The sequence below is a fragment of the Psittacula echo genome (genome assembly GCF_963264785.1).
Source record: "Psittacula echo genome assembly, chromosome: 27".
In the NCBI taxonomy this organism is placed as follows: domain Eukaryota; kingdom Metazoa; phylum Chordata; class Aves; order Psittaciformes; family Psittacidae; genus Psittacula; species Psittacula echo.
In genome coordinates, this window is record NC_137762.1 from 1257591 (window position 1) to 1274833 (window position 17243).

The 17243-nt window shown below is 62.3% G+C and overlaps 2 protein-coding genes across 3 annotated transcripts; both read left to right on the forward strand.

Moving 5' to 3' along the window:
• The first annotated feature begins 149 nt into the window (after positions 1-149).
• On the forward strand, positions 150-2322 carry SUOX (sulfite oxidase). 2 transcript variants are annotated; one of them, XM_080635571.1, is made up of 4 exons: positions 150-272; positions 432-483; positions 569-707; positions 781-2322. In XM_080635571.1, the coding sequence occupies exons 2-4, from the start codon at positions 443-445 to the stop codon at positions 2209-2211; spliced, it is 1611 nt and encodes a 536-aa protein (XP_080491697.1). In that variant the 5' UTR covers positions 150-272; positions 432-442; the 3' UTR covers positions 2212-2322. The 2 variants fall into 2 exon arrangements, with proteins under 2 accessions (XP_080491697.1, XP_080491698.1); XM_080635572.1 differs by lacking the exon at positions 150-272 and having other exon boundaries at positions 282-483.
• An 804-nt stretch (positions 2323-3126) lies between these two features.
• On the forward strand, positions 3127-16516 carry IKZF4 (IKAROS family zinc finger 4; the record flags this gene model as incomplete). The annotated part of the gene is made up of 9 exons (XM_080635569.1): positions 3127-3223; positions 5715-5769; positions 8067-8198; positions 8831-8935; positions 11051-11311; positions 12291-12458; positions 14710-14859; positions 15511-15642; positions 15801-16516. The coding sequence occupies exons 2-9, from the start codon at positions 5730-5732 to the stop codon at positions 16514-16516; spliced, it is 1704 nt and encodes a 567-aa protein (XP_080491695.1). The 5' UTR covers positions 3127-3223; positions 5715-5729.
• Positions 16517-17243: the final 727 nt, after the last annotated feature.

Below are 17243 nucleotides of genomic sequence, written 5' to 3' on the forward strand. Positions count from 1 at the left end.
TATCGCGGAGCCCAGCGGGGCGGTGGCTCCGGTCAACAACGGGACCGAGCCCCGTTGCCCAGCGGGAAGTGCCGCGGCCCTTTAAGTGCGTTGCCCCTTTAAGCCGCGCTCTTAAGCGCGCCACCCCACCCACACCCGCGGGACCCCCAGAGGGGCTTGGTCACGCCCACACCACCCTGAGGGGCGTGGTTTCACCCGAGGTCACGCCCACCTCGCGTCTCTTAAAGGGGCAGCGCCGCACAGGAGGTCGCGCAACTGAAAGCGCAACGCAGGTTCGCGGCGGGACCGGGACGGGAACCGGGGGGACACCGGAGCGAAGGGGCGGGAGGAGAGGGGATGCCCCGCGCGGTTTCCCGCTGCCCACTCCCCCGGGGGCCAGTTCCCGGTCGAGCGATGCCTGGTGCCCGCCCCAGCCGCTTTCTCCCATGCAGGTCCCGCTGCGATGCTGCTGCTCCGCGCTGCCGCTATCGCCGCAGGGCACAGGTAGGACCCGCTCCCTCGGGACCCCCCCATCTCCTCGGCGCCCCCTTTCCCCGTTGCCGGTCCCAGCCCCGTTCTCCCCCCGCAGGCTCCCGCTGCCCCGCCGCGGCTGCTCCCGCTTCACCCCCGGTAACTCGGCCCCGGGGGGACGGCGGGGGGCGGCCACGGTGCTGGCGGCGCTGCTGGGCCTCGGGACTGCGCTGGCCTATGGGGAGCGGCGGCGGAGGGTGAGTAGCGAGGGGCACCGGGGGGGGCACCGCCGGGACGGGGGGGGCACCGGGCACTGATGGGGTCCCGCAGGTCGCGCAGGCGGCCCAGGCCCCCCCGATCCGCCGGTACCCCCGGTACACACGGGAGGAGGTGGGGAGGCACCGCTCCCCCCAGGACCGCGTCTGGGTCACGCACGGCACCGACGTCTTCGATGTCACCGACTTCGTGGAGCTTCACCCCGGCGGGGCCGAGAAGCTGCTGCTGGCGGCCGGGGGCGCTCTGGAGCCCTTCTGGGCCCTTTACGCCGTCCACAACCAGCCCCATGTCCTGGAGCTGCTGCGCGAGTTCAAGGTGGGGGAGCTCAGCCCCGATGAGGCCCCCCCGGACCCCGCCGCCGCTCAGGACCCGTTCGCCGGGGACCCCCCTCGGCACCCGGGGCTGCGCATCAGCAGCCGGAAGCCGTTCAACGCCGAGACCCCCGCGGAGCTGTTGGCCGAGCGCTTCCTGACCCCCAACGAGCTCTTCTTCACCCGGAACCACCTCCCGGTGCCGGCGGTGGACCCGGGCTCGTACCGGCTGCGCGTGGAGGGCCCGGAGGGCCGGGTCCTGTCGCTGTCACTGCCGGAGCTGCGGAGCCGCTTCCCCAAGCACGAGGTCACGGCGACGCTGCAGTGCGCCGGGAACCGCCGCGCCGAGATGAGCCGCGTGCGCCCCGTCAAGGGGCTGCCCTGGGACATCGGCGCCATCGGCACTGCCCGCTGGGGCGGCGCGCGGCTCCGGGACGTGCTGCTCCACGCCGGCTTCGGCGAGGAGCGCGCCGGGGAGTGGCACGTGTGCTTCGAGGGGCTGGACGCCGACCCCGGCGGGGCTCCCTACGGGGCCTCCATCCCCTACGGCCGCGCCATCAGCCCCAGCGCCGACGTCCTGCTCGCCTACGAGATGAACGGGGAGGAGCTGCCCCGCGACCACGGCTTCCCCGTGCGCGTCGTGGTGCCCGGCGTGGTGGGCGCCCGCAGCGTGAAGTGGCTGGGGCGGGTGGCGGTGAGCGCGGCCGAGAGCCCCAGCCACTGGCAGCAGAACGACTACAAGGGCTTCTCGCCCTGCGTGGACTGGGACTCGGTGGATTACAGCGCGGCGCCCGCCATCCAGGAGCTGCCGGTGCAATCGGCCATCACTCACCCGCGCCCCGGCGCGGCCGTGCCGCCGGGGGAGCTGACGGTGAAGGGGTACGCGTGGAGCGGCGGCGGGCGCGACGTGGTGCGGGTGGACGTGTCCCTGGACGGGGGCCGCACCTGGAGCGTGGCGCGGTTGGAGGGCGAGTGCCCGGCGCTGGGACGCGCCTGGGCTTGGAAGCTTTGGGAGCTGCGGGCGCCGGTGGCGGCGGGCGCGGAGCTGGAGATCGTGTGCAAGGCCGTGGACGGGAGCTACAACGTCCAGCCCGACACCGTGGCGCCCATCTGGAACCTGCGCGGGGTCCTCAGCAACGCCTGGCACCGCGTCCAGGTCACCGTCACCCGCTGAGCGGCTGTGGCTGCCATCCCATCCCATCCTCCCCCATGCCGCGGAGCAAAGGTCGCTGCGGTTTATGGCCCCCGACGTGTGAAAGTGGCTCCATAAAGATTGTGAAGCTTTTATGGACTCGGAGGTTCCGGGGGCAGAGCAGGGACAGGATGGGATGGGGTGGGATGGGATGAGGGTGGGATACAGGGGGTGGATCTGGGAGACCCCCCCCCAGCCCAGTGGTCCCACAGCAGAGGGACCCCTCTGTCCCCAGGTGACCTGGGTCTCGCTGGGATCCGGTATAAGCCACTGCTCCTATAGGACACTCATCCTGTGGGAGCCCTGACCCTATATAACACTGATCCTATGGGACCCTGGTGACCCCATGTATCCCCTTGACCCCATGGGACTCCATAAGCTTGTGGAGCCTGTAACCCCATGGAGCCCTGTGACCCTGCATAACCCCTCTGACCCTAGATAACCCCCATGACCTTATAGGGCTCCCTTACCCTATACAACCCCATGACCATATGGGACTCCCTGAACCTATAGAACCCTACAACCTCCCTGTGATCCACCCCCCTGGGGGCTCCCGGTACCTCTCGTTGTGCCGTAAGCCCGTCCCCGCCATACTGATTATCGCCCATCGATTATCGGCTATCGAGTACCGCTCCAGCTCACGGGGCCCATCGATGCCCTCGGCTCTCCCGCCTTCATCCCCGCTCTCCCCCTCCCCACTCGGCGCTCCTCTACCCTCCCCTGGCCACCGCTGGATTCATCGGCGCTCGACTGCTTCCCCCTCCCCGTGTTAGCCCATGGCGGCCGCGTCGCACCCCTCCCGGCGGCGGCTCGACAGCGTCGGCGCTCGGCTGCGCGGCCTGGCTGCGGCGGGGGCCGGAAGTGGCTCGGGGCGGGCGGGCGGGCGGCGGGGGGGGGCCCGGGCCCTCCTCAGGTGGAGCCGCCGCCGCCGCCGCGCCCGTGACCCCCCCCCGCGGCCGGGGCGGAACCGGGGGGGCCCTGCCCCCGCCCGCCGGTGAGAGCGGGGCCGGGGGGCGGGGACGGGAACGGGAGGGGGGGGGCATGGGGGGGTGTGACCGGGGCGGGGGGGGGCAGGTCCGGTTTGGGGGCGTCCATTGGGGGGGGGGGCGCAGCGAGGCCGCTTTGGGGGGGGCCTAAATCTGCCCCCTTTGGGGAGGTTTTAAACTCCCCCCCCTTAGGATGAATGGGCTCAACCAAGGGGGGGCTCCCGGGACACAGCCGGGACATGGGGAGGGGTGATCGGGATCCCATTGGAATTCGGCCGCTGTTGCACGGCTGTGGGTAGGATTGGATCGTGTCCTGCCCCCCCCGCCCATGGGATACGGGGTTGGGATGGGGGGGGTCAGGGAACGGTTCCTTGGGAACAGGGGGAGCTGCTTCCAAGTGCTTCCCGCTCTGGAATGCTGGAGGTGGGGGCTCCGGGCAGGGTTTTCCCAGCGCTGGATCCTGCTCTGGATGTGTTCCCATCATTGACTCCCTGGGCTCGCATTCCTGAAGCGCGGAGCCGGTGTCCCGGGTGCTTTGGGCTGAAGCCGGGAACTTGCTCCTGCTCCTGGTTGCTCCATGCGGAATCGCGTTCCCACGGGATGTGGGGGGTGCGATGGGAAGATGCTGCCTGGTGTCCATGAGCTCATTCCTGCTGTATCCGTATCCTGGAGCGGGCGCCTTGAATGGGTCAGAGCCTGCGTCCGGCCGCGATGGGAAAGCGGGATTCATCCCGGCTTCTGCTTCCACGGACTTGAGGAAACTCGGGATCGGGCGCTGCTCCCAATGGGAATCGCGGGATCTGGGGTGATCCGAGGGCAGAGCACCAGGAGGATCCATTCCAGACCTTGGGAGCGTTGAGGATCCAGCGTGTGTATCCCAGGATCCGGCCATCCCAGGATGTGCAGGAGAAGGAGCTTCCCTCCTAAGGACACAACGGATCAAAGCCCCGCTGGAAAATATCCCGGGATTGATCTGGGATCCGAATTCCTGCTTTAAGAGGAGGAATTGTGCCTTTTCCAGCAGCTGCCTTTCAAAGCCGGGTGTATCCATGTATCCATTGCGGAGCCAGCGCTATTCCAGCCGGGAGCAGTGAATGGTGGTGAGGAATCACATTCCCACTTTGCTGCCTGATCCGCATCCTTGGCGGGGGTCCCTCTCTCAGCCCCTCTGCCCTTTATAGAAAGGTCGGGAATTGCATCAGGAATTGCAGCCGGATTTGCCCAGTTCCCGGGGTAAGGCACCCAGAATGGGGCTGTTATGTGGGATATGGGATCCATTGGATAACCGGAGGACCCTGGGCTTCGTTTTGGCTGCCTCAGATGCACTCTGAGGGTGTTTGGGAGCCGGGAATTTCGCTGGGAATATTCCCACTGCTTCGCTCCGAAGGGTCCCTCCTCGGCTGCAGCATCGCATCCCATCACAATCCCTTTGGAAGGTCCCCGCACTGGATCCTGCAGCATTCCTGATGTTCGGAGCAGCCGCTTCGTTCCACAGAGGTGGAAAAACCATCCTCCCGTTGGAAAACCCTGGAACTGGGATGAAGCCACTTTCCAGCCCTGACTAATTCTTCCCCTGCAGGAGGCTCCGAGCACTCATCCCACTTTGCTTCCAGCTGGATCCACACCTCGGTGCAGAGGGACAGAAGCTCGGGAGCAGGGAGAATTCCCATCGCTGGGATGTTCCTGGCCACAGGAGGGACCTCCCGGCTGCAGCCTCTCACTGCTCCAAGGACGTTCCCAAGTCACATCCCACTGGGATACCGGGATGGAGCTTTCTTCATCTGGGCTAATTCTGAGGCCTTTGATTTCTTTTCCGTAGGGAAAAGGCCCTATTTCAGGCACTCCCTCTGCTCTACTTCCAGCGCAGCATTCCCAACGGATGATTGCCCCGGAAAGCCGGGAAGAAAGGCCCGAGATGGGGATGTGCTCCTGGAGCGTGGGGGTTTGGCCCTGCTCTGGGTCCTCACTGGATATCCATAGGGATCAGTGAGGGGCTGCTTTGATTCCAGCCTCAGTTACTTCATCCCATGCAGTTAATAGTGGGAAAGGGAACTCGGGGCTGGGATGCTCCCTTTTCTTCTGAAGGCAGGGAAAGGAAGGGAATGGTGCCGGTGTTCCAGGATGCAGCTCCTGAATCCTGGTTAATTCCCTCAGTGCCCGGGACATGAGGCACCGTTCAGTTGTGGATTGGGAGCGGGTCGAGGGCTCTGGATCCCGGTGTCTGGATCCTGGTGTCTCCATCTCGTGCGGCTCCCGGATCCCGTTGGTTTTCCTTTTCCAAGGAGACAAATCCTCACTGGCTTTCGGTGTTCTCCTGCATTTCCAACCCCTCAAGTGCTACTCGAGCCCCATTCCTGCTTGGAAAACGGGGCTGGTTTGGGATTGAAGCCAAATCAAAGCCTTATCCCTGGGGGAGCTGGGCGCATTCCCCTTTCCCTGAGGTGGGATTCCGTGTGTCCCGGAGGGCAGGAGGTGACCACGCTCTGCTTTCTATTCCAGCAAAATCCCTTCAAGATGGATATCGAAGACTGTAATGGGCGATCCTACATATCTGGTAGGTGTCGTGTTGGCTCCTTTGGGATCCTGAGGGGTTTGGGATGCTCAGGCTCATCCTTTGGGATTAAGTCATCCTGTGGCTCTGCCCAAGGCCATGCTGCTGCCATTGGGGTGGTCCCAACATCCCCGTGCCCGTGGTGTAGTCAGACAGCCATGGAATGCGTTGGGATGAAGGGATCTTCAAGCTCATCCAATTCCAGAGGCAGGGACAGCTTCTGCTGGACCAGGTTGCTCCGGCCTGGCCTTGAATAGGGATGGAGCATCCAAACCTCCATTCAACCCATTCCATGTCCCACCCGCCTCACAGGGAAGATTCCTCCTCAGATCCCATCCCAGTCTCCCCTCGGGCAGGTTAAAGCCATTCCCTTTGTCCTGTCCCTCCATCCCGTATCCAAAGCCCTTTTCCAGGTTTCTTATCCCCCTGGAAGCTGCTCCAAGGTCCCTCTGATGTTGTTGCCCTGGGGGCAGCTGGGAGTTCACCCATGGATCTTGGAAGAGCAGGAGATGGATGCGTGGATGCATGGATGGAGCTTCCCTGGATACCAACATGCTGGAATCAGCTGTGCTGGGATCACAGCCGCGGTGTCCATAGGGAACTCTGGGACACTGACAGGGATTAAGCTTATCTGGTGTCCTGCAGGAACCCAGCCCGGGCGGGAAGTGCGGGTGGTTTGGTGGGATTTGTTCTTATCTCTGGGATGGGAAACATTTGCTTGGGATAAGGGCGGGATTAGAGTGAATCTAGCACAGCAGGCAGGAAGCTCCCTATGGAAGTGCATTGGATCCAGTGGGATCAGCGCAGGCAGCCTGGCACAGTCTGGGAATCCCAGGACATGCTGCCCACCCTGGTAAAGTTCCTCCTTCCGCCAAGGATTCCCTCTGATCCCAGAGGATCCTGATGTGCCTGATCCTGCTCCCAGCTTCCTGGAGCAGAAGAGCCTGAATCCCTTTGGGATCCAGCTTTCCAGGGAGGGAAGGGGAATGGTTAAAGGAGAGGAAGAGCGGCATTGCGGGAGTTCTCCTTCTGGAACCTGGGGAGTGGAGCCTGGTGCCGCCTGGGATCGGGGCAGGAAAACAGGGATCAGCTCATCCATAGGGTAAGGATTGAAGCCTGGCAATGGGGCCCTGAGGCTGCAGAGAGCAGAGCACCTCGGATAACTGGGCTACAGCCAAGTTTCCAGCGGGTTTCCATGTGGGAATTGTGGAACACATGAATTGGGAGCCAGTATTTCCTGAGATCTCAAGGGTGAAGAGGGAACCTGGGTGCTCCCAGCGCTGGGGTGGGCTTCAGCTCCCACCTTCCCGGGGTATCCCGGTGTCTGATCCCCATCCTGGCTGAGGGGATCCTGCCTGGGGTCTATGGGGAGCAGAGGAGCTCTTCCCTGTTTCGGGAAGGATCAGCGCTTGGTGCTGGGATTGGGGCTCCTTTGGGATCTGAGGATGAAGCTGCCTCGCCGAGGAGCTGAAAACAGGGCAGCAGAAAGGGATCAAGGAGAAATGAACTGGGTTTTCCTCCTTCCTGGGGCTCCTCCGGGGTGTTTGAGCCTTTCTCCGGCACATGGGAATGGGCAGGAGCTGGGAATGAGATGTGGAACACGTTCTTCCTGCCCTCAGCATCACTGGGGGGTGTTAGTGAGCCCTGGGTCCACGTTTGGTCCTGCTGTGGGGTGGGAGCTGCCACTGAGGTCAGTCCCTACATGTGTGGTTTTCCATATGGATACACATCCCTGTATCCGGGGGGGGGGCTCAATGTGAGCTGCTTTTACTCCACAGTCCCCATCCCACTGCCAAAGGATCTGATCCCAGTGAGTGGGGTGACACTGGGCTGCTGCTCCTCTCCCTCCACGCATCACATCCTCTTATTCCCACCGGCATTCCAGGTGGTTGAGCTTCTCCCTGCACACATCAAATCCCCCTTTTCCCATTGACATTCCAGGTTGTTGAGCTTCTCCCTGCACACATCAAATCCCCCTTTTCCCATTGACATTCCAGGTTGTTGAGCTTCTCCCTGCACACATCAAATCCCCCTTTTCCCATTGACATTCCAGGTTGTTGAGCTTCTCCCTGCACACATCAGATCCCCCTTTTCCCATTGACATTCCAGGTTGTTGAGCCGGGGGGGCCGAGCATCCCTGGTACCCTCTCCCTGCGCGCAGCATCCTTCCCGGGAGCGAGCGCCTCATCCCCGCTGCCCTCTCCCTGCGCGCTGCATCCTTCCCGGGGGCGCGGCGGCCGCATTCCCGCTCTCCCTCTGCTGCTGCCTGTAAAATGACGGTCGTTTTCCCTGGCTTCCAGGAATCTGCTCTTCCTGGAAGGTGAGCGGCTGCGTGCGCCCTGCCAGCGACGCAGACATGCACACGCAGCCGGGGCTCCAGCGCTGTTTCCAAGGAGTTGGCTGTGAGAACACTCCCGGCTATCTCCAGCAAGGTACAAGAAGGGGAATTCAACAGGATGCAGGGATGCGGGGGGGGGGGGGGGGGGGAAGGAGGATCCTGGAATGACTTGGAGCTGGGAAGATGAGAAGGGGATGCGCTGGGCAGAGGGAGCTGCAGGGTGGCTGTAACCCCCTGTGCTCCGGGCTGAGCTATAGGAGCCTGCAGAGGGGATGCCCATGGAGGTGAACAGGATGTGGGGCACTCTCACCCCATGCAGCAGCACTTTGGGGTTGGGGCTCAAGATGTGCCCCCCCCCAGCCCATAGAGCAGCGTGGGGGCTCGGTCCTTCCATCAGCCCCATAACCTGTCCATGAGCTCAAGCATGGGAAGGGTCCCCATCAATCCCAATGCGATCCCAGGTGGAGAGAAAACCTCTTCCCAACGGAGCTATGGGGTGCTGGGGTCCCATTCAGAAGGTGCTGCTCTGGGGCACTGAGGGCTCACTGGGGTGGATTTGGCTTCCCAGAGCCACAAGGATCTCCTTGGGAATTCTCACTTCGTTATAGGCAAAGGGACTTGGGCAGAGCATGGGGTCAGGCTGCCCCTGGCAAACCTGGGTGGCAGCAGCCCCATCCCAAAGGAGCATCTGGGGCCTCACTCACTGCTGTCTCCCTCTTCCCAAAGGCAGTGGGGATTCCTCCCTGGAGAAGGAATTCAGCTCGGCCATCGTGGGGCCCACCGTGAGCACCCCCAACAGCCAGCACTCGTCCCCGAGCCGCTCGCTCAGTGGTGAGTCCCAGCACTGCCCCAACCCGCATAGCAGCGACTTCCCACTGGGATAAACCCGGCCTGGAGCAGCTCCATGGGGATGCCAAGGAATTGGGGTCATTCCTTGTGGGCCTGAGCCGCAAGATGCTGCGTGTCCATGGACATCGGTGGCACAAGGGCTGGGATGGTGGCACTGAGGGGTTGCCTCAGGCACCAGCCCTGCTCTGGCTTCCTCCCTCCTGCTTCCGGAGCACGAGGCTTTTCCGTAGCGGAGGAGCTGGGATGCAATAACCCCAACCATTCCCTTTCATCGTGAGCGAGCCCCGTTCTTCCCCCCTTTTATTCCTCGCTCTTTGCTTTCTCCTTGCCCTCTAAAAGCACCCGGGAGCCTCCGCGCGGAGCCGAGCTCTCTGCTCGCTGGAAGCCGAAGCACGTGGCCCGGGAGGACAATGCCCAGCCCGTGCCCTGCAGCACCGGGATGCCGGTGATGCTCTCGCCTCTGATGGGATTTGACTTCCCCGCTGGTGCCGTGCCCCGCCGGAGGGGGAGCGTTGTGTAACCTGGCTGTGAGCAGCAGGATCGCACGCAGGGCTTGGCCTCCCCTCTGTACCCTGGGATAAAGCATCCCCAAGGGGATGGGAGAAGAGAAACCCCCCCTCCAACCCAGCAAACGTCTCCCCATTGAGCGAGGAGCTTCCCACTGGATGCTCCCATGGGAGCGCGGTGGCTCCGGTCCCATCCTGCTCCCACCCGCAGGAATGCTTCAGCCTCCAGCAGTGGCTTTGGCCAAGGGCTCAGCAAACAGGCGCTGAGTGCCAGGGCCGGGTTCCCGTTGCTGGGAGCCTCCTAGGGAAGGCATCCGTGTGCCCCGGGCTCCAGGAAGGGCAGGCCGGGAGCCAGGGAATTCCTGGGCTCTTCACCCGGCAATAAAGCTCCCACGGGTGAATCACTTCCATGCTGCTGCTCCTCGCTAATCCCCCCCGCTCCTGCCCGCTCCATTGGAGGCAGGGAGCTTCCCTCTCAGTATTCCCAGCCCTGGGAGCCTCTTGCCGCCACCACCTGCGGTGCTCCCGCCTCCTCGGTGCCTGGTAAGCGACCCGAAGCCTTCCGGGAAGCAGCATTCCCATTGCAGCAGATGGGAAGAGCTTGTTCACCCCCCCCGCCAAGCTTCTATAGGCCGGGATGTTGCCGGGGTTTCCCAGTGTATCCCGGGATGCGGGTGAGTGTTGGAGCTCTCACAAAGAGCCGGATGAGCCCCAGGAATCGAGTCCCAACGGGGCTGGAGGCTGCTCCTTTGGGATGTGAAGTTCAGTTCCTCCAGTGCCCACTGTTCTCCGAAGGGATCGGGAAGAGCCTCCTGCTTCCAATGGGAGAAACAAGGATCTGAGCTTTAAAGAGACTCTAAATACCCCATGTGGGTGCCCTGGATCCCACTCGACTCCAGCAGCATCTTCCTCCGGCCTGCATGGAGCAGGAGGAGCTGCTGTCCCCATCCTGGGAGCATCCCAAAGGGATTCCCTGGTGATGGCTTCAAGGAGGAAGCTTCCCACTTGGATCATTTAAAGGCTGAGGGGGTCCCAGCACCACTTCTCCCTCCATAGGAATCCCTCTTCTCCCGCCTCTGCCTTCTCGTTGCCCTTGCCTGGACCTTGCCTTGGTCCCTGCATCTGCTTCCCTCATCCCACAGGAGCTTTCTTGGGGTTCCTGGTGCCCAGAGGGTCCCATCCCTTCCCTTTGGTTCCTGGAAGCAATGGAGAAGGGATCACAGGGACCTTGTGGGGCTCTTGGAGCCTTTCCTGCTCCAGAGGGTGGAAATTTGGAGTCCTTGCTTCCGAAGCACGAGCGCCTTTGAATCCAGGGAAGTGCAGGGCTTTTCCCACAGGAGCAGTGCTCTGGGGTGTGCAGCCAGGCCCTGACCTGGTGTGATCCAGGTGAGCAGTTCATCCCACCCAAAGCCCGCCCCACATCCCAGCGCTCCCTTTAGGACTTAAGCCTTAGAACCAACCAGGATGGAGAAGGTGCTCAATGCTCAAGGCCACCACCACGGCTCTGAGGGCTTCGTCTGCATGGGTTTGGCCGCTCGTGCCCAAGCTCCCAGCTCCTTCCTCACATCCCATCCCTTGTGCCTCCCCGCAGCCAACTCCATCAAGGTGGAGATGTACAGCGACGAGGAGGGCAGCCGGCTGCTGGCCCAGGACGAGCGGATGCTGGACAAGGACGACAGCGTCATCGTGGAGGATTCCCTCTCGGAGCCCTTGGGCTACTGCGATGGCCCAGGCCAGGAGCCCCATTCCCCCGGTGGCATCCGCTTGCCCAATGGCAAGTTGAAGTGTGACATCTGTGGCATGGTCTGCATCGGCCCCAACGTCCTCATGGTGCACAAGCGCAGCCACACGGGTGAGTGGGGCTCAGGGATGCTGCGGGTACCTGGGGGATGCTGGTGGTTCCTTGGGGATGCTGGTGGTACCTTGAGGATGCTGCTTGTACCTGGGTGATACTGGTGGTACCTTGGGGATGCTGGCGGTACCTGGATGATGCTGGTGGTAACTTGGGGATGCTGGTGGTTCCTTGGGGATGCTGGTGATACCTGGATGATGCTGGTGGTAACTTGGGGATGCTGGCGGTACCTGGATGATGCTGGTGGTACCTTGGGGATGCTGGCGGTACCTGGGTGATGCTGGTGGTACCTTGGGGATGCTGGCGGTACCTGGATGATGCTGGTGGTACCTTGGGGATGCTGGCGGTACCTGGATGATGCTGGTGGTACCTTGGGGATGCTGGCGGTACCTGGGTGATGCTGGTGGTACCTTGGGGATGCTGGCGGTACCTGGGTGATGCTGGTGGTACCTTGGGGATGCTGGCGGTACCTGGATGATGCTGGTGGTAACTTGGGGATGCTGGTGGTTCCTTGGGGATGCTGGTGGTACATGGGTGATGCTGATGGTTGCCTGGGGATGCTGGTGGTACCTGGGGGATGCTGATGGTTGCCTGGGGATGCTGGTGGTACCTGGGTGATGGTTGGTGGCACCACAAGAGATGAGGGTGTCACAGCTGAGGTGGTGGTGATGAGGGAAGGTCCATGGAAGTGTGTGTAGATGGGGTTTCCTCATCAGCATCCAACCACCAGCACCAGGTCTGAGCCTCCCCAGCTTGGGGGTCCCGTCACAGACCCAGAGAATGGGTTGGGAAGGAACTTAGGCTCACCCAGATCCAACCCCCTGCCATGGGCAGGGATGCTTCACACCAGACCATGCTGGTGCAGTGCCCTTAACCTCAGGCTTTTCCTCTCTGCTGCTGGAGCTGGGGATGCTTCTGATCCCTGAGGATGGGGAAAGCTTCCCAGCAGGAATTTGACGTCCTCGCTCCTGTTTTACAGGGGAAAGGCCCTTCCATTGCAACCAGTGCGGAGCCTCCTTCACCCAGAAGGGAAACCTCCTGCGTCACATCAAGCTGCACTCTGGAGAGAAGCCCTTCAAGTGTCCCTTCTGCAACTACGCCTGTCGGAGGCGGGATGCGCTCACCGGGCACCTCCGGACACACTCCGGTGGGTACCGGGATGGGGAGGAACACGGAACCAGGGCCCAAACGCCAGGGATTCAAAGCCAAGGTCCCAACCAAGAGCAGCCAAAGGTGGTGCTGGTTCAGCTCCTCCTGTGCTGGGGTTGGTGCCTGGTTTATGGGCTCCGTATTCCAGTTATTCCTGGGGGTTGTGGCAGCTCTTCCTTATAAAGATCAATGTTTAATAGGTTTTATGGAGAGCAGGGAGGTCCCACCCTTGGGTGCGCCCTGTCCCAGCCTGAGGGGTTCTGCTCTGTCTGGCTTCGACGTTGTCCTCGCTTGGATGGGACATTGGGAGCTGTGGTTTCCACTCTCTGGCTCCGGGATGTAAGAGCTGATGGGGACCTGGGGGGCAGTGAAGTGAAGCAGAAGTGAAGTGAAGCTGACCTGAAGTGAAGCCAACTCCTGTTGGCAATCCCGTCCCTTCATTCCCGTACCACTCGTGGCGCTGCCAGGCCTTTTCCTGCTCATCCGGACGCTTGTGAGCATGGGAATGATTCCACAAAGGAGGAATCCCAGCCCCTGAAGAGCCTCTTCATGCCCAGGAGCGCAGGAACCTGCTCCCCCCTCGCAGCCTGGCCTGGAAGCCTCCTTTGCCCTTAAGTCCCGGTTAGAGGATACGATGCTCTGGGTTTAAGCCTGAATCTTCCTGCTTTGCTCTTCCTTTTGGGAGTTCCTCTCCTTCCCGTGCACAGCCGAGACTTCCCAAGGGATGCTGGGGAGGAATCCGGGTGCCAGGCCTGGAATAGGGCACCTCACAAGAGGGGGTTTGGGCTTTGCCACCACCTTCCCCCTCGCTGAGCATCCGGAGCTGCCGTCTCCCCACTGCCCGGCATGGAAAGGGTCTCCCGGAGCCCTTCAGGGAGAGACACGGAACTGGGACGAGTCCTTCCGGCATCTCCAGGCCAAAGGAGCTTTTCTGGGAGCTCATTACTAAGAAAAGCCTTGGTTTAATGGGGATTTCAGAGGGAAGAGGCTGGGTCAGGCCTGGCTCAGCCTCCCTCTGCCTTCCCTGCACACCCCCATGGGGAGCAGGAGCTTTCATCTCGCAGGATGCGCTCTCCGGATCAAACCCACATCAAACACAGCAGAGATCAGAGGCTGCAGCTCCTCTGAGGCCCCGTCCATGAGGAATCCATCCCGGAGCTGCTCCTCTTCTCTTGTACTTGGGTGTAAAAGGCTTCTCCTGGGGAGATCATTCCCATGGCTCCCGGTTTGGGGGTGAAGATCCTCAGTGGACCTGGCTGGGAGCCCCTGTGAGGTGATGGAGGGGCCGAGTCCATCCGGACGTTGTGAGGAGCGAATTCCCAGAGGAAGGAATGAAAGGAGAAGCCACGGATCGCAAGGCAAAGGATGGAGCCTCCTTCCCTGTGCTGCAGGCACCGTACACCCCATTCCTGACCCTCTGCAAGCACAGACGGAGCCTCCACAGCAGGATTGAGCCCTGAATCCCAAGCTGGATCCCAAGGGAATAACTTCAGGGTATCCCTATGGCTTGGAAAGCCATCCCAGATCCTGACACAGCCATTGAGGGGCGAACTTTGGGATGCACAAGCGGAGGATTTGGGTTGTTGCCTGGTTTAGGAGGAGCAGAACTGAGGCATTTGGAGAGCTCTGAGCTTGGGGATTGGTGTGGAATTTGGGAAGCGAGGCTCCACTTCCAAGTGGTTGGATCTGGGAATGAATTCCTGCCTGGGAATCCTGTTTGGAGGCGGGTAGTGATTTCACTGGAGCAAACCCATCTTCACTGCTCCGGGCCAGTGCTCTTCTCATCGCCTTCCTAACCTGGATCCTGGATACTGGCATCAGCGTCCGGAGCTGGGAATGGACGGGGCAGGAACCCAGGAGCTGGAGCAGGGGTTGGGAAGGCCAATTCACACCACAACCTGCAGGAAAGCCCAGAACCACCCCAAAATGGGGCCGGAAAAGAGCAAAACGGGTTCAGGCAGGTCCTGGCCCCTTGGAGCCTGCATCCCTCTATCCATGCCCTTTCCAAAGGATGCGAAGCACCTTAAATCCCACTCTTCCATCAGCGTAACGGGGTTACACCTATCCTGTTACCTGTCACTGGTGGTGTGGGGGCAGAGCCAAGCAGAGGTGGGATTGGGCCGTATCCCGGTGGATTCCAGTGCTTCAGCAGCACCCACAGCCCTTCTCCTGCTGGCTCCTCCATCCCATTGCCTGTATCCAGCCCTTCCCAGGTGCTTCCAACCCGGCTCTGCTTTTCTCCCTTGCAGTCTCCTCCCCTACCGTGGGCAAGCCCTACAAGTGCAACTACTGCGGGCGCAGCTACAAGCAGCAGAGCACGCTGGAGGAGCACAAGGAGCGCTGCCACAGCTACCTGCAGAGCCTGCACGCGGAGCCGCCGGCCCTGGCCAGCCAGGCAGGTCAGTGGGGCACGGGGGGGCGGACGGGGACCGGCATTCCCAATGGAGAAGGGGGAGCTGCCTATGGAGGGGGAGCCCTGGAGCTCGCCACGCTCGGGGGCTCGGTGACTGTCACAAAGCGCTGCCAGTGGCACCTCGCTGCTTCCTCCCCGTGCCGGCAGCTGAATGCCAGAGCTTCCCGGATGGAAAACTCCCCATTGAATGGAAACCCCCCCTTTGCTCCCTATATCGAGGGCAACCGCAGTGGGCGATGGGCACCGAGTGGCTTGGAAGCACCTTTTGGTGCTCCTGGGAGCCAGCAAGCAGCCCCCTTGTCTTGGCTATGCCGGAGCCTTCCTGCTCCTCACTCACCCTTCCCGGCATCCCTGCGGGATGGGCTGAGCGCCACCAGGAATAGCGGGAATGGGGCACTTGCATGCGTTGAAGCCGGCTCCTCTTCCCCAAAGCGGCAGGAGCGGGCGCAGCTCGAGGAAGAAGGGAGGAGCGGCCGCCCCGCGACCGAGGCACCCACGGGGTAAGCTCTGGGCCTGGAGCAGAGGAGCCTTTCCCCACGTCCATCCCGGCTGGCAGAGGGCAGGAGCAGCGGCTGCGGAGTCTCGTGCCCGTCCCACGGCTGCCGCCTTGACGTGGCTTTTCCCTTCTCTTTGCCAGGGGAGGAGATGAGGGAGCTGGAGATGGTGCCGGAGGCGCTGCTGCATCCCTCCTCCGAGCGGCCCAGCTTCATCGACCGCCTGGCCAACAGCCTCACCAAGAGGAAACGCTCCACGCCCCAGAAGTTCGTGGGTAAGGGGATTCCCGTTGGATTCCCATTGGGATGAGGAGGGTCAAAGGGGCATGTGTGCGTCCCCCCATTAGCACCGCAATGATGCTGGGGATGGAGGGGCCACGGGACCCAGGGGATGGACCCCAAAGCCTGCTGTGACCCCGCTCTGCTTCCATAGGGGAGAAGCAGATGAGATTCACGCTCTCGGACCTCCCCTTCGACGTCAGCTCCGGCTTCGAGAAGGACGTGGAGATGGTCTCAGCCCATCACCCCCTGGACCCTTCCTACGGCAGCTCCTTAGCCCTGATGGGGGGGGAGCACCTCCGCAGCCTCCGCCTGCCCCCCACAAACTGCATCTCGGAGGTGACCCCCGTCATCAGCTCCGTCTACACCCAGCTCCAGGCCCTGCCGGCCCGGCTGGAGCTGCCGGGGGGCCGGGAGGCGGCCGAGGGCCACGAGGACGTGGGGGACGCGGTGCCGGTGCTGTACCGGGGCCGGGACCACGCCGGGTCCCCCCCCAACGGCTGCCCCGACTCCAGCGACACCGAAAGCAACCACGAGGAGCGGAGCTCGCAGGGGCCCGCGGGGAGCACCCGCCAGAGCCCAGCTTACGCCAAAGAGGACCCCAAGGTGCCGGAGGGGCCCCCGGCCGCCCGCTCCACCCCGAGCTCTGCCAAAGAAGCCCTGAGGGTGCTCAATGAGGACGGGGAGCAGCTCCGGGCCTTCAAGTGCGAGCATTGCCGCATCCTCTTCCTGGACCACGTCATGTTCACCATCCACATGGGCTGCCACGGCTTCAGAGACCCTTTCGAGTGCAACATCTGTGGCTACCACAGCCAGGACCGGTACGAGTTCTCCTCCCACATAGTGAGGGGCGAGCACAAAGTTGGTTAAACCCGGCCCCCCCCCCCCCCCCCCCCCCCCCGTTGCCCCCATCCCCATCCCTTGGCTCTCGCTCAGCCCCCTCCGACCCTCGGGCATGGAACTGTTGTTGTTCTTTTTTAACTCCTTTGCACTGATTTTGGCTACAAAAAAAAACGATGGAAAAAGAAATCACTCCCAAAAGCACCCCAAAACCCCCGGGGGGGGGGCTGGGAACCATTTGCCTTTTTATATTTAAATGTTAATGGACTTTTTTGGGCCCCCCCCCCCCAAAACCATCTCCTTCCCATTGTTATTTATTGAGCTTTTGAGTTGCTCTTTTCTATCTCTTCTGCCCCTTTCAGAGTCGCACTCATTGGGGCTCTTCCTTATCCCAGTCCCGATCCCGATTCCGGCTCCAAGCCCTTGCCTTGGTGCGAGCCCGTCGAACCTCAGATTCGGTGCTAAGCCCCCCCTCTATGGGACCCCCCCCACCTCCATCAGCCGTGACCCCCCCCTTAACCCGGTTTGGGGGGATCGCTGCATCCTGAGCTTTAATGAGTCTATCCTGGGGGACCCGCTGCTGCCCCCCCTTCCCGGTGCTGCCGGATTTACCCGGTGATTCCCAATGGGATTTGAAGCCCCCCCCCCCGGATACATAGCCCTGCATGGGGGGGGTGAGATTCCATATTGCTCCCCTTAAATGAAGGCAGGAAGATGGGATCTCCTCCTCCTCCTTCCCCCCTCGCCATTCCCAAGG

Bases quoted from the DNA above. Each gene is read 5' to 3' on its own strand.
- SUOX (XM_080635571.1), top strand. From the start codon at position 443: ATGCTGCTGCTCCGCGCTGCCGCTATCGCCGCAGGGCACAG. The intron at 484-568 runs GTAGGACCCGCT...CTCCCCCCGCAG, and splicing joins GCTATCGCCGCAGGGCACAG to GCTCCCGCTGCCCCGCCGCG. The intron at 708-780 runs GTGAGTAGCGAG...GGGGTCCCGCAG, and splicing joins ATGGGGAGCGGCGGCGGAGG to GTCGCGCAGGCGGCCCAGGC.